General features: G+C 43.5%; 1 protein-coding gene across 1 annotated transcript; it reads left to right on the forward strand.

Annotated features, from left to right (window-relative positions):
• The first annotated feature begins 5,566 nt into the window (after positions 1 to 5,566).
• Positions 5,567 to 14,572, forward strand: LOC133127431 (Krueppel-like factor 9). Its single transcript, XM_061240328.1, has 2 exons — positions 5,567 to 6,544; positions 9,403 to 14,572. The coding sequence occupies exons 1-2, from the start codon at positions 6,028 to 6,030 to the stop codon at positions 9,603 to 9,605; spliced, it is 720 nt and encodes a 239-aa protein (XP_061096312.1). The 5' UTR covers positions 5,567 to 6,027; the 3' UTR covers positions 9,606 to 14,572.
• Positions 14,573 to 15,338: the final 766 nt, after the last annotated feature.

A 15,338-nucleotide genomic window follows, 5' to 3' on the forward strand; every position in this document is an offset into this window, starting at 1 on the left:
AGAATATCTGTCCATCTACTAACTATCCTGCCTAATACATTTGCAGTTCGCACGCTATTTCACAGACGGACCGTGTGAGCTAAACCGCGGGACACGTTAGCACGTTAGCACGTACCTACCAGGGCCTGGTAGAGCTCGGAGGGTTGCTTCATACCCAGCTCTCTCCTCCCGCTCCTCAATTCCACGAACCCTGCGGAAATCTCCCACCATCGCTCGGTTATACTTCAGAGTTTACTCCGTAAGTTTACTTGCTTTTTTTAAATTTTTTTATTTTTATTTTTTCTTTCTAAAGCGAGGTCTTCATCACCATACACAGTGAAACATAGTTGTATAAATTCATATCTTTTTTGTATAACTACAGCTAATGATTGTGACGAGTAGACTTTACAGTTGTATTTATACCTTGGAAACACATGTCGCAGAGTACTGGGCTTAATAATGTTAGCGATGCCGATTCTAATGCACACCTGGGCCAGTCCATTTCTCCATCTGAGCTGTTTGGCTGGATATGTCGAGTATTTACTGAACTTGCTGCTATAGGTGATCAAACACGAGTAGGGAACGCACTAAACCCTGCTCCCGTGAGTGCGTGTTAAGTACATTTTTACCAAGATGGATGATCTCGCAGGATTCGCTAGTCTTTCGCAACCACGGCCTTTCGGACTTAGACGCTTCTATAGACATCGTTATTGATTTCCAGCGAGTGTGGAGCGGTGTAGGTACTGCTGGTTCAAATCTTTCCGACATTTTGAGAACCCTCGCCTTTTTTTCTCGCGCTTGTGCTAGGCTTGGACGGGGCTGTTTTTTTGTTCGTTTGAGCGTAGCGCTAGCTGTGGAACGCACCATCACCATCTCCCCTGCTGTTCCGTTTCGCGACGCTGCGCTTACCACGTTCCCCGGCCGCGGCTTGAGACGGGCAACGCGGCGTCGTCTCAGTACTGGAAAAAGGGGAACGCTAATGTGGATCTCGCTTCGGACGTCGGTCTTCAAACAGGATGTCGCCTGCGGTTCCGCGGTTTTGTTGTCTAGATTGGTCGCCGTTCTAGAACCAAGCCTGGGCCACGCCCGTGAACCGGTCTGCCCTCGATCCGGATTGGGCCGGTCTCCAGAGGCTGTACCGCTCCAGAGCCCCTCGGCGATTTAATATTAGTCGAGCTGAGCTGTCGAACAGCGGATTAAGTGTTCCGGCGGGGCGGGGGCGGCTAAAGCAGGCCCCGTGAATACTGTGTGCTTTCTGAGCAAGGTGCTGACAGGAAAATACCTATCTGGTTTCAGCGATCGTAATCCCTCTAGGGGGGAAATCTTGCAGGCAGCCGTGGGTAGTTTCGTCCGAAATTTTGGGTTCGGCTCCCGCGGATAACGGCCCCGCAGTTCCGCAGACTTGCTGAGGGTGCAGAGTGCGTTTGTGTGCTTGAGTCTTAGCGGCGTGTTTTTTTTTTTTAGTTTTCCTACATCAGCACCAAAGACGGGTATCCAACCGGAGGTCTGTAACCGGAGCGGCTCGATGACTCGGAGCTCCCCAGACAAAAGGTCTTCGAGGGGGGCAGACTACCCCCGGCCTGTCTGGGCTCCTGGATACCCACGCCAGGGAGGAATGTATGCGTTTGCCCCGTTTCTGCACGGACCTACCTGTAGTGTGGAGAATACAACAACAAGTTGGAGATTAAGGAATGGCATTTTGTGTGTGTGTGTGTGTGTGTGTGTGTGTGTGTGTGTGTGTGGTGAGTGTCCATAACTTGTGTGCGAGTTCAGAATTGTTGAATTCCCAGATGGACACATGCAGAGCTTTTTTTCTGTAAACAAAGACAAGTAAATATGATTTTCTGTCTCTTTTGGGTTTTTTTAAATTGAGATGTATGTAACTGTCCTGTATTGTGAATGGTTGTTGTTCTGGGGTTGGGGTCATGGGTCAATGGAATGGGGGGCGGGTTGGTGTGTTTTGTTGTAACCAGCTATACTTTATAATTTTTTCCATTTTTAGGTTTAAAAGGACACATTTTTGTTTCTTTTTTCCAGAAGTAATAAAACGACTAAATAAATTCATGAATTGATTAAAAAATGATGTTGTTCTCTGGTTCTGTCTTTTAATAATGAAACTAGTGCTGGAATGGAGAAACTGCTGGCGAGTTGGACAGTGGCATCAGATATCGGTGGCAGATAGAACTACATTCTGAAACGTTCTGAAATTGAATCTGCACATACCCGTACTGCAAGTACAGTTATGGAGTAGTATCCCGATGCTTTCAGAAACGCAAGCTTATATACTGCTTAAATATCCTGTAATTTGTTCCTATGACAAAACTCTTAATGCGGTGCGATAACTAGCTTAGCGTTTTTCATAAATGGTATGTTTTTATACATTTTCCTGTGTGAGGATTCTAGCGCCACTGGGATATGAGTTGGGGAGTTTTCAAGATTCTTTCACATAATTGATTTTGTCAGGATTTGCAAATTATTGCAGACGATAATAAGCAATAAACCGAAAGTACTCTTCTCTCGTGGAAAATGCATTTGTTTTATTGTGCAATAATTTTCAATACACTTTTTTTGTTTACGAGGCATTATTAGTATTGACCCGTAAACTGACACACTGGTGGAAAAAAAATTACTTTGCTTTTTATTACTTGGGTCAATGACAACAAATTATATTTGTTATGGGTTTTTTGGGTTTTTTTTTTAACTATGATCCTCAACCAACCAACAGGTGTAAATTGCCAGGTAAAAGTAGGTCCGGCAAGATTTTGCAGCACGACTACACAGCCTACTATTCAGTCGAGGAGATCTTATAATAGATTCATGGGAAAGAAATTGCTTTCTTTGTGGTGAAAATGCTGGCATCCGTAGTACAGAATAAAGATGAGCGCTCCAGCCCTGGCCTTGGAAGAACGCGGCGTTTGCTTGCTGCAGAATTGCCCTGGCATGACTCTCTCTGGGCACCTATTCTCATTTTTAATGAACTTCCTGAACTCGCTCGCTTGCCCTTCCCTCAGAAGAATGTTCTGGAAGCTCACGTTGTTTGATGCTTGAGCCCCTTTCATCCAACCTGCGCCGGCCCGGGAGTGAGCCTCTGTAAACTAAGAAGGGAATTGGGAGTGTGGAATGGCTGTCTATAACCGCTACTGTTTGTGCGTATACAGGGTAGGGGGAGGGGAGTGGGGGGGGGCTTCTGCATTGCCTGACAGATGGACCAGGCTATTATATGTCTGTGTTAATTATTACAGTATAGTTCATAAGCTCCGCCCCTACCCAGGCCAACACAACCCCCCCCCCCCCCATTCTGAGCAAACTGCAGTGAAGTGAGACGAGGATTATAATCCTGGCAGATGGGTGTTACATCCAAACCCTCCCCCCCCCCCCAACCCAACTGGTTCACCAGACTACATAGGCGCACAAATGCCCTCATGACCCCAAGCATGGATTACAGCAGATAAAAATCAGCGCTATTTTTTCACAGCACTCAATGGCAGCTAAGCTGTTTTCCGTCATCCTGTTGTAGTCGTGCCATTGCAGGGCTCCAACGTTCCCACACAGTGGACGTTTGTGCGGTGAAGGGTCGGCGAAACGTTGTCTGTGCGTTCAGGTAAAAGCACGACTACATGTCGGTGAGGAAAGTGAAAGTTTTCGTGCCGACTAGAACACAACCTGGCTATAACTGGATGAAACCTCAGCTATATTGGGGTTCACCTAGTCCATTTATGTTAAAACCTCTTTCGACCCCTCTATACGTCTAGATTGCAGCTTTTGAGCACTTGGCCAGGGTAGTGCGTCACTGGGAGTGGGAAAGATGAACACATTGGATTGAAATATTTCACATTACAAGCCTAAACAGTGGAAACGGTCAACCTGAAGCTAGTGCTTGTTACAGAAGAAAGAAGAACTGACATCTCTCTGCTCTCTGATCCGTGATACTGCTTTATTCCTTTAAGGCAGCGGTTCCCAAACTTTCTTCTAATCTATGTGACCCCAACACCCCACCCACACACACACCTCGTGCCTAACAGCACTGTGTAGCCGTGACTATATTGGTGATATACCACAACTTCTCTTTCCTTATTGCTTTATTATAGTTCAATTGGTCTGATGTTCGACATGTAGTAGGCTTCATTCAGATATTTGAAAAATACAGAAAAATACAATTCTTTAAAAGCTTCTTGGGCGGCACGGATGGTGCAGTGGGTAGCACTGCCGCCTCACAGCAAGGAGGTCTGCGTGTTCTCCCCGTGTCTGCGTGGGTTTCCTCCGGGTACTCCGGTTTCCTCCCACAGTCCAAAGACATGCAGGTTAGGCTGATTGGAGAGTCTAAATTGCCCATAGGTATGAGTGTGTGAGTGAGGTTATATTTGTTCACACATCATTGTCCACGATCGATTAGTCCCCAAACATTCTTGGTTGGGCCACCAAAATCTAGCTCTGGTCACATTTGGTGTTTTCCAGGGCTCAATGCTAGGTCCTCTACAATTTAGTATTTATAATGTATTCATTATTTTACATATAATAAAATAATCCAGTATATTGCATGTACAAACTACAGAATCAGTTGTAAATCTTAATTTAACAGTGGTGTCAATGCAGGCTTGAGACCGCAAACCTAACCATACCAAACATTGTAAACAGTCACATTTCCACCGACATTGGCAACCTACAAGTTAATTTTGGCTTGTCCATATCTTTACATTACATTACATTATTGGCATTTGGCAGACGCTCTTATCCAGAGCGACGTACAACAAAGTGCATACCCATAACCAGGGATATCTGAAGCTCAGTGTCATTCTAAACTCATTCCTCCGCCTTAAAACCCCTGACACACTAAGCCCATCCCACATAGTTCATTTACATTCTCAGTCTGAATTTAATTAAATTTAATTAAAGGTTATGACATCTGAGAGACAGTCATGCAGGGCAGGCAATACCTGTATCGCCAGCTTGGTTTCCATTCACAGAAATGAAATGAGATTGCATTATATTCTCCAGACAATCTAGTCCGGAGCAACTTGCAAGCCATTTATTCAGCTGGTTATTTACAGTTTGGAAGTAATTGAGGTGAATTACCTTGCTTGTGGGCAGAAGAGCAGCACCCCACTTAGAACTCGAGCCTACAAGCCCATAGTTATTCTCCCAGCTCCCTCCCCACTATGCTACAGTGTATGATTGTAAAAGTTTTATTAAAGAAACAGCACATAAATGACAACGGAAACGGTTCAGAAAATAGAGGCCTTATTCATAATAGCAATAGGCCTAATCTTTTTTTTTAATTACCATGATGTTTAAGTTGATCGGTAGTTATTGAAAACTGAGCCAACCAGGAATGTTTTAGACCCACTTGTGTGAGTGTTTCTGTGTGTGCGCGCGTGTGTGTAACCTGGATGATGTAATAACGGTAAAGATTGTGTATTCTAGTCTACACTAACATCAATGCAAAGTACTGGGTTCTGTGACGTGTGCGGGTGAATTGTGCGGATTGGCGGGGCTGGTGCACGAGGCCAAGGGGACTACAGTAGCCTGACAATTATTGTGTAAAAGACTGTTTGACATTTGACATTTTGTGACTCATACGCACATGTGGGTAAAAATTGCTGTTGATGTTGAAATAGTTCGCAAATCCAACTGCCTCTGCACCACGTAATCTTGGCCGCAAAGCAGAGCCAGACGAGAAAATGTGCCTCGTTTCCTTCTATTCTATTCCTGTAAAAAGCCTTCCTCCTTGCCGCCTGCAATTCACGTCAGCCGGCGTCACTGCGCGATTCCCTCCACACTGGCGTGAACCTCACCGGCTTTCTCTCAGACACAATGAAGCGAACTGAGTGCAGCACGCGCGCTGGGGCTACGCATGGATGGGTCTGTGTATACCTTTAACTTATTTTGCTGAGTTTTATTTTAGTTTTTATTTTCAAAATCGGCACGCTCTGTTTAGCGAAACCGCTAAATACAAGGCACGCTGTGTAGTTGGGTAGAATTCGATTTCACAAGCCTGATCCGAACGGAAGGATTTCCACCCATTCCGTTGCGCCACAAACAAAAAAAAACATGTCAATGAATGCGTATTCGGACTATTTCGCCGCTCAGTGCCTGGTGTCTATATCCAGTGGACCTGTACTGCATCGCCCTACCCCGGTTACCACTGCTGCCCTGAGTCCCCCTCAGGGTCGTCCTTCAGGGGATCCAGAGGGGTCGAGCGAGGACAGGGAGGTTCGGGACATGCTGCAGGAAGGGGCCAATATAATGACGGTGGCCGGAATTCTTACGAATCTTCACGGAAAGTTCCGACCCATGTCGGCGTACTCCGAAAGCAGCAATTCCTCGGTCGGAGACGGGGACAGTTTCTCTCTCGGGGAAAGCGGCTACACCACGCTGTCCGACTCAACGAACCCGACCCCCACCATGACCCCCTCTTCCACGCCGACGCCGGGACAGCCCAATCCCCCGAAACTGGGAGCAGGGCGCCCGAGGTCGGCAACGAAGCAACACTACTGTGCTTTCGACGGCTGTGACCGGGTCTACGGAAAATCGTCTCACCTCAAGGCGCATATCAGAACTCACACAGGTGCGGCCGGGAAGAGTAGGAGGGGTGTGTGTGTGTGCGCTGTTGTGTAAGCTAACGTTCGCTCGCTGTAAAATGAGGTCGTTCTTTTAAAGTAGTTAATGTAGCCCAATTCTAACGTATCGAACCTGCTTACCATTAGAATACAAAACAAGTAGAGCACCTCAAATTAATTGAATAAAAACGATTTCGTCTACAGTGCCGAGTATTCGGCCGCAGAAAGTGAGGCTTCTGAGTCTGTTGCTCAGAGGCCAACGTGAGTGGCACGGCCCGAGCGTAGGATTTAGCCATACGCAGCACAGTCAACATATGGGCAAGAAAGAAATTCACTTCATACGTTTCGGTTCTATAGAATCACTCGTGTAAATAAAAGCTTTTGATAATCAGTTACATATGTTTGGGAATATGTTCGGATAGTTAGTTTGTATATGTAATGCCCTTCAACTAAAATATGTTTTACAATTAGTTTTTACACTGCGTAAAGTGGAGAGGATGGGAGCAAAGAGGAGGAGTTGGAAAGGGGGTCATTCTAGAACAATACTCTAACGAACAAAGGAAGAACTGAACGCTAGAACAAAGAAAATAACGAACCGGAGTGGAATGAGTCGAGAGAAATAGGGCCCTACCGTTTAGATTGTTGTTTGTACCTATAGGCTAAACGAATTAATGGTTGGCAATCTACGTTCGAAACAAAACAACAAGAATTTGCCTCGAACATATAATCGGTCACTGTTTTTCAAACGACGTTCGGAGTTCTACTCAAGATTAACCCCTCCTCTCAGGCTGACGCACAGGTTACATATGTTTTCAATTTAAGTTAGGCTTAGGCTACTCAAGGCAATCACACAGTAAATAAGAGGAGACAGTGCTGACGTGTGTTTTGCTGTACTGCACTAACTGCACTACAGTGTATTTTGTATTTCAGATATTAACTACATTGTGTATTATGTAGGCAATACATACTTAGGGACCAAATAATAGTTTATAGGTATGTGGTATCTAGTTTGGATTCATAATTCACACTACATTTTCCTCACCAAAGCAGTCATATTTAGATAGTGGTTCATGTTTTTATCATTTAATTTCTGCCACTAATTATCTATGCCTCAAACTGCTAAGAAACCAAATATTATTTCTCTCATAACAGAATCTGATCATGTGTTTTTTGGGGCACGCTTGAAGTAGTTCAGTAGGTCCGCGCTATAACACATGTTTCAGGAATATTTTTAGATGTTAAGCTATGGTCCTTAATAATGCACACATGTATTATACATGACAATGTTTGGGGGAAAGGAAATCAGAGTACAGTTAAGTAGGCCTGGTGTTCTCATGAAAAACAAGTGCCAGGCTGCAAGTGCCATTTTACTTAAATCTTACGTAACTTTGTGTAAAAGCCTTTACTTTAAGCGTTTTTGCCTTCATACGTTTACATTACATTATTAACATTAATGCCATTTGGCAGACGCTCTTATCCAGAGTTACATACAGTTGATTAGATTAAGCAGGAGACAATCCTGGAGCAATGCAGGGTTAAGGGCCCAACGGCTGTGTGGATCTTATTGTGGCTACACCGGGGATTAAACCACCGACCTTGCATGTCCCAGTCATGTACCTCAACCACTACGCTACAGGCTGCCCAATAGTCTTAAGATATCGATTTGAATCTGAAGTGTGCAAACCGATGCAAGGGTGGCTAACGTCGGCTTAGTTTACCCTTTTTCCAAGAAAGGAGACCGCATTAATTGATACCTTTCCCCCCCCAAAAGATGGCCTACATATAAAAGCACAGCACCAGATTTTATCTCTGAGACTTTCCCTTCTGTAGGCCTCCTCCAGTCAGGCTGTGAAGTTTTAGGTTTGCGGGACCATGCTGAATTTAAGGCTGGTTTAATTCTGCATGACTGCAGCGAGTCTAAGATGGCTGCCATAGAGAAAGGAAAAGATGAGGGGGGAAAAAATGAATAACAATGACCTTCACTGCGGTAACGGGGATTCGGGGTGACTCCTCAAGCTCTCCTAGTTTTCTGTTCTTATACCGCGCCAAAAATAACTATAATTAGATAAAATTTTGAAACGACGCACACTAGCACATGCATTTCTTTCTGAAGCGCACTTGAGCAACGTTAAGGCATGTTCATGCACCGTCATAGTGAGGCCCATGATTCCACCAACAGATTCATAGCTGCTTGTTGTCACTTGCTTCCAGGTTTGCTTTTCCTCGTGATTTCACTGGGCAAAGTTCATGTCAGTATAACAATTTTGCTGGTGCAATGTAGTCTTAAATGAGTATATAAGTGAGATAAGCATTAGCAAAATATGGTAATGTGGCGTATGTACGGTAAATCTCAGAAGGAACAAACATGTTGGAACTCTTATCTTTGGTTATCAAACAAGTTTATCCACCATGGCTTTTAAAGTCTTGTGACGCACAGTAAATTTGTTATTGTTTCCTCGCGAAACCTCCTTTTTAATGTATGTCTAGGTGAGTCACAGGGAGCTTAGTTAGCTGGATTGCTGAGTTAGCTGGATAAATGCACTGAGTAAAACCTGGAATATCTGTTTTCACTTCAGTCCATGTTCCAGATTTGGAAGGGTTTCCGGGTTTTACTCACTGCAGTTACCCAGCTAACTCCGTAATCCTGCTTCATGAAACGGGTCCCTCAGTCCATGTTCCAGTTTTGGCAGGGTTCCAGTTACCCAGCTTACTCAGTAATCCTGCTTTGGGACACAGGTCCTTCAGTCCACGTTTCAGTTTTGGGAGGGTTCCGGGTTTTAGTGCAGTTACCCCGCTCTATCAGTAATGATAGAGGCCCCTGGTGTCGTTGGCCGGGTCTGACTCCCCGTCTCTGTGTTCGCTCCAGGTGAGAGGCCCTTCCCCTGCACCTGGCCGGACTGCCAGAAGAAGTTTGCACGCTCGGACGAGCTGGCGCGCCACACGCGGACCCACACGGGGGAGAAGCACTTCCTGTGTCCGCTCTGCGACAAACGCTTCATGCGCAGCGACCACCTGGTCAAGCACGCACGCCGACACCCCGACTACCACCCCTCCATGATCAGCCGCTAGGGTCCGCCAGGAGCGTCGCGCGACCCGTTTCCACACCGCAGGTCCCGGGAGGGTTAAAGGTTAAAGGTTAAAGGCGGTCCAGGGGTCAGAAAGTAAAAGTCCTTCCGTGTGTTTACTTCCACCCATGTACCCTTAGTTCATTACCTACTGGCTGCAGAGTTTTGCTGTTTCGCAAATCCAGGTGGTTGGAGGAAAACACTGGGGAGGACTTTTACTTTCTGAACCTTGATTTTACACATGTGCTGGAAGGGGTAGTTTCAGCCGAAGGACAGCATATTCTCAAATGAAGAAAACTTAAGGGACATGATTGCTGAAAATTCAGTGCAACCATAATCCCAAATCCTCTCAGTCATTCCCCACAGTGAAATTCAATAGTGAAGTACAGTACTGTGCAAAAGTCTTTGGCACCTTAGATCTGTTTTTTATAAATTTGATCTTAGATTTTTATTTTATCTTAGATGTTCTGCATTAGCATCTCACTAGAAAAGAGCACATTTGTGATTTCCAAAAAAAATGAAATGTTACAGACAAAATTCCTTAAATGAAATAACATTAAGTTATAGACCAGTTTTCGGATAAAAACCTGATCATGGCTGTCTGGGATTACCTGGAGCTCCAGAAGCAAAGCGGGCCAGCCAAAGTCTTCAGAAGAACTGTGGCAAGTTCCCCAATATGCTTGCACAACCTACCAGCCAATTTTTGTATAAAACTGCAGGACAGAGCACCTCAGACAATTGATGCAGTGTTAAAGGCAAAAGGTTTTGATTTAGTTTTTTGACCATTTACTTCTGTTTATAGTATTTTTTAAATATATTTTGAAACTTTTCGTCTAATTACTTTGGAAAGCATCTTGGCTTTGCCGGATCATTCTACATGTGCCTAACACTTTTGTGCAGTCCTGTCCGTATTGGGGTCAGTGTCCTATAGCTTATTGCAGTGAGAAACCTCTGGCCTCTCTCTCTGTTCTCGGAAAGGCCTGAACCCTGAGAATATCAGGCTCCACAGCTGGGAGAGCATCCTGTTTGCGCGGGCCAGATTTCTGGGCGGTGGGGAGTCCCGCCAGATCTTAAGTACGGATGCAGGGAACAGGACGACCTCGTTACTCAATCGTCCAGTCCCTTCCAGATGTCCCACGCTACGGAGCCACACATGGGCCAGACCCTTCAAGTACTCTTGTACGCCAGCAGATTTGGAAAAAACTCTCCTTCGGATCCGCGAGAATTTCCAGCGAAACGCGCCGCCGAAACCAAAACTTGCAATAACACGAATCGAGAACTTTTGCCGCGAACGCTGGCGATAATAAATGTTTCTCTTAGCAACGTCAGGTAATGTGCAGGAACTGTACCGGTGTCAAGAGGGCTGGTACTACTTTTGAATAATTACTGTACATGTTCTGCTGGGCATACAGCTTGTTGCAGGTGTCGCATATATCATAGCTGTTTTTGTTTTAAGGAGTTTCCTAAGTGTAGCGCTATTACCTCGTTTCTGGCATCGACTGCTGCTGCTGCTGCTTGTTATCATACATGCCTCGTTATTAGTGTATTTCGTATAAGGGTCAAAGACACCTTAGATGCAGAAAGGTTTAAGCGCGTTGAAGAAGCTTCACTGGCATCGCTGTTGGCACGGTGGCAGCCTACCTGCCTGCTTGCAGTGTGTATTCTCAGTTCCCAAACCCTCTGCAATAACCATGACTGCGTAAGGGCTTTTTTTTTTAGGGATGTGTCACTCATTGTTATAGTCTGTTAGGAGTGATTCAGAGTGTATGCTTAGTGTAATGCTGCTTTTCTGTGTGAGTGGGGGAGGGGGGGAATTATCTTTGGAACACTGCACAAAAATGTCTGTCTTGAGTGTTTTAGTCTAACGAGACTTAAAATCTCATTAGAATATTAAACTATTCGATTGTTTTAAGTTTTTTGGTTTTCTTTCCCCATTGGCAAATCTTGAAATGGGTAAAACTGTCTCGCCACGCTGGAAATCTTTTTGTCTTATTTAGCAAAAAAGTTATAGAACTTTAAGATTTTAAGTCTATATATAAGACTAAAGTACTTAAAGACTAATTTTTTTTGGTTTTTGCAGTGAAATTTTGCCTTTCAGAGGCTGTACAGACTCAGGATGGTTGCCTTTCTATCACTGAACTCAACAGGACCTTCAGAAGCCTTAAGACGAATCATAATTATTTGCACTGTTAGCTTGCTCGACATTGTCTACTGTCAAGTGACAAAGGGCACATTAAAATCGTGTACGTGCAATATAGCAGTTTTATTATACGTGTGTTGATGCCCGTATGGCTGTTAGTCTTATATCATACACTTTTTTTTTAGTCATAAGCATGCTTCTGCAAAGTGTATTCATACGTACATGCACACACTGCAAATGTAATACCTATTAGCCAACCAGTAGACATTGTGCACCACAGTAGTGTAAGTGTTTGAGGAAGTGAAATGAAGGGCAGAATAATAATAATAATCTACGGTTTCACTATTTTTCTACTTTCTCTAGGCATCTATTTACTGTGTGTGAGGTGGTTCGCACAAATCTTGCACGGAGAGCACATTCCTACAGTTCGCAGATCGTGCCACTAGGGGGCGATACAGCCCTCATAGTTGCATAATTTCACCACAGCTTTGTGCGTCGAATTTGACCAACATCACATTTTCGAATAAATATAGGAATCGAGTTATACGTCAGCTAGTATAAAAACGTTCTTGTAAAGAAAACTATTTTTAACGCTCGAGTCTTTACCAACGTCCTATTGAATTTCATCCTCCTTTCACCTTCTTGGAACTCACACCACCCTCCTGAGAGGGTAAGTCAGGCATAGATCTGACAGGTGGGCAGAGTTATGGGCGTTTTCAGAGTGTCCTCTGACTGGGAAAATCTGTCATTTGTATTGTAGACTGTGTATACATCGCATGTGGGGCGTGTAGCATTTGGGACGGATATCTAAAATCGTGTGTGGCTCAGACTGTTTTGCTTTTATTTCGGAAGGTCAGGTTAAACAGTGTGTGACGGTGAGAAAAACAGACCGAGTAGTTCACTTTCGGGTATCGATTCAGTTTTATTGTGTTTTCAATTGACCCAGATAGGCTTTGGGTGTGTATTTCAGATCTTCACGGAAGGTTCTGGCAACTTTCCAGCTTTGTAATGGCTGGCACGAGGGCGTTTGGGGTTAATGATCCACAGCAATATAAAGCAGTAAAATATATTTCGGGTAAACTCTGAAGTTTGGGGGCTTTTACAGCGACGTTTTTGCCCCCAGGTGTAGTTTGTATTAATATTACTCAATCATTCTTCAAAAATAATGTTTAATCTAATTTTCGTGTGCTGAGTGCTGAAACTCTATACAATCTTATTTATGTTTATAATTGTGAATAAGCACTATGAAAATGAATCTGGAAACACAACATCACTGTACAAACTTCACTTTGGAGTTACTGGAAATGTATTTATTTGATTTAGACCACAAATTCCGGAATGTCCCAAAAGTAAACATCCTAAAGCCAGCTGGCCCCCAGAAACTGTAAATATCTAAAATATACTTCAGTTCACATAGCAACTGTCTGGGCCAATCAAATACATGCAGTATATCTGAAATGATAAAAGACAAACTGCAGAAAGTAAGCTTTAATTTCAGGTTAAGTGGTACATGTAGAGTTGTCATTCTAGGCCATGTTACGTAGAAGAATCAAATAAATTGACCATTCGTGCACAATCATATATTTTCAGAGATATTTTTTCCATGATTAATGAGGATTAATGAATTTTTAGACTGTAAATATCCACAATAGCATGTTGCATAGACTTTATTGGTGAACATTCCCTCCTGCTGTCTGTTGTCAAAGACTTCAGAAGCTTTTCATACGAGTGCTTATGTCAGACCTAAGTCCAATACTTATGGCTGAGAAATGTAGGGCCATTTTCACAGACACAGATTAAGTTTAGTCCTGGACTAATTAGAGTTTTCTATGGAGAATCTCCATTCAAATTGAATTTAGCCCAGGATTAGGTTCAATCTGTGTCGGTGAAATGAGTCCTTATGTTCCGGATATACTGCGTTTCCTAATTAACTAAATCACATCCTTTTAAAATAAATTATTTGTAAAATCTTGTTTCTGCGGCACCAGAAGTCTTTACCAGTTTCAGGTCACACTTTCTGTTTCTCCTGTCATGTAATCCTGTGGTCCACCCTGTTATTTGCTTTAATATGCATTAATTTAATCAGAGATATACACATACTGTGACCCAGGGAGATGGGACAGAGGTGTTATAATCAGATCTGACTTATGATCAGCACAAAGTAACGGGTTCTGCGATGATGTTAGAATATATTGTACAGTTATTATGTCTGATATCACTCACTCAGATGGCATTTTCAGGGCTGATATTATGCAGCACGTGGTCTTTGCCTAAGTGTGCATGCAACCTCATTAATCCACATTAACCCCATATCTGAAGCACCTATCTCGCATTATCTAAAAGAGCATTTGCTGTACAGTGGTACCTGATCAACACTGATTAAAATAATGTGTTTCTATGAGATGCAGTTTGCCTGGTACGAAATCCAGCTATGACCAGCTTGAAATACCAGTGACCAGCTGTTTCAAAACCCAGCTTTAGCAGTTTTTTTCAGCAGGGATTCATTTTAATTCCTTCTGTGGTTGCGTGTTGGAGGGGTGTAAGGCTGATCACTTATTCACTGTTGCAAGTTTCTTCTCTCAGGTTCATAGAGTATAAAATGTTTTTGCTGAAATTGTTCTTCGTGGAAAGCTCCTCTGTGTGAACGTGTTTTTCTTTTTTTTTTATTCCTTCGATTAATTTATTACATCATATTATTTGCGTGTTTACAATATCTCTTTTATAGCTTATTTTGCAGTTTGGAATAATTATTTTTCTGTATGCTTAAAAGAAAACTGACAGCGCTTTTAAAATTTTTGACGTAATAATGAAATAAAATCATTAAAAGCGCACTGGATTTTGTGATTCTTGGCCTTGCTTGGCTGGAGAGGGCGTGACAAGTTCCCAGAAGATTCTGGAACTGCATTGTGAGGCAGCTGTGATGTCACTATGATGCAATTATAAGTGGGAGGGATTAGAGACCAGCAAACCATCGGCTGGATACTGCACTGATAATCCAATGAGAATATTTCTGCATATGAACCTAATACAGGGCAGTCAGTGGTAGCTGTTGGGTCACACTAGGACACATTTCTCATACCCAGCTGACTAATCCAGTCGCATGCGTTTGATTTTGGAACTCCACATGAGGCAATAAAGAGTTTTCAGCTCGGAAAGAAGAGATCAGCACGGTGTGATGGGCACAAAACGCCACCTGGAGGACACATAAGGAATTGCAATAAAAAGTTTCAGTGAGGCAAAGCTTCAGTGGCAATCAAAATAATTTCTTTTTAAAAGGCCCATTATGAAATGAAATGATATATTGTCCTGCATTAAATAGGCGAAGGCCACTTCAGTTCATGCTTTTAGATGTGCTGTGAACTATAACCTAGATTCATTTCCTCCCATGTTTTCACTCAGTTTCTCCATTATAGGAAGTCCTGCATATACCAGTGTAATCTTTACACACATTCCCTTTGACTCCATTACCTGGGTTTGACCTTCCAGCGCACAGACATTTAAGCGAAATGGCAGGAACTGGTCCAGAATGCTGCAGCCCGCCTGATCGCCAGTCAGCCCAGGTCAGCTCATGTCACCCCGCTTCTCATTGGCCTCCAC

This window comes from Conger conger, chromosome 4 (genome assembly GCF_963514075.1).
Source record: "Conger conger chromosome 4, fConCon1.1, whole genome shotgun sequence".
NCBI classification, from domain to species: domain Eukaryota; kingdom Metazoa; phylum Chordata; class Actinopteri; order Anguilliformes; family Congridae; genus Conger; species Conger conger.

What these genes read in the sequence shown, in the direction of transcription:
- LOC133127431 (XM_061240328.1), top strand. Translation starts at nt 6,028, where the DNA reads ATGTCAATGAATGCGTATTCGGACTATTTCGCCGCTCAGTGCCTGGTG. An exon ending in GCATATCAGAACTCACACAG is followed by an intron (nt 6,545 to 9,402) that starts GTGCGGCCGGGA and finishes TGTTCGCTCCAG; the next exon opens with GTGAGAGGCCCTTCCCCTGC.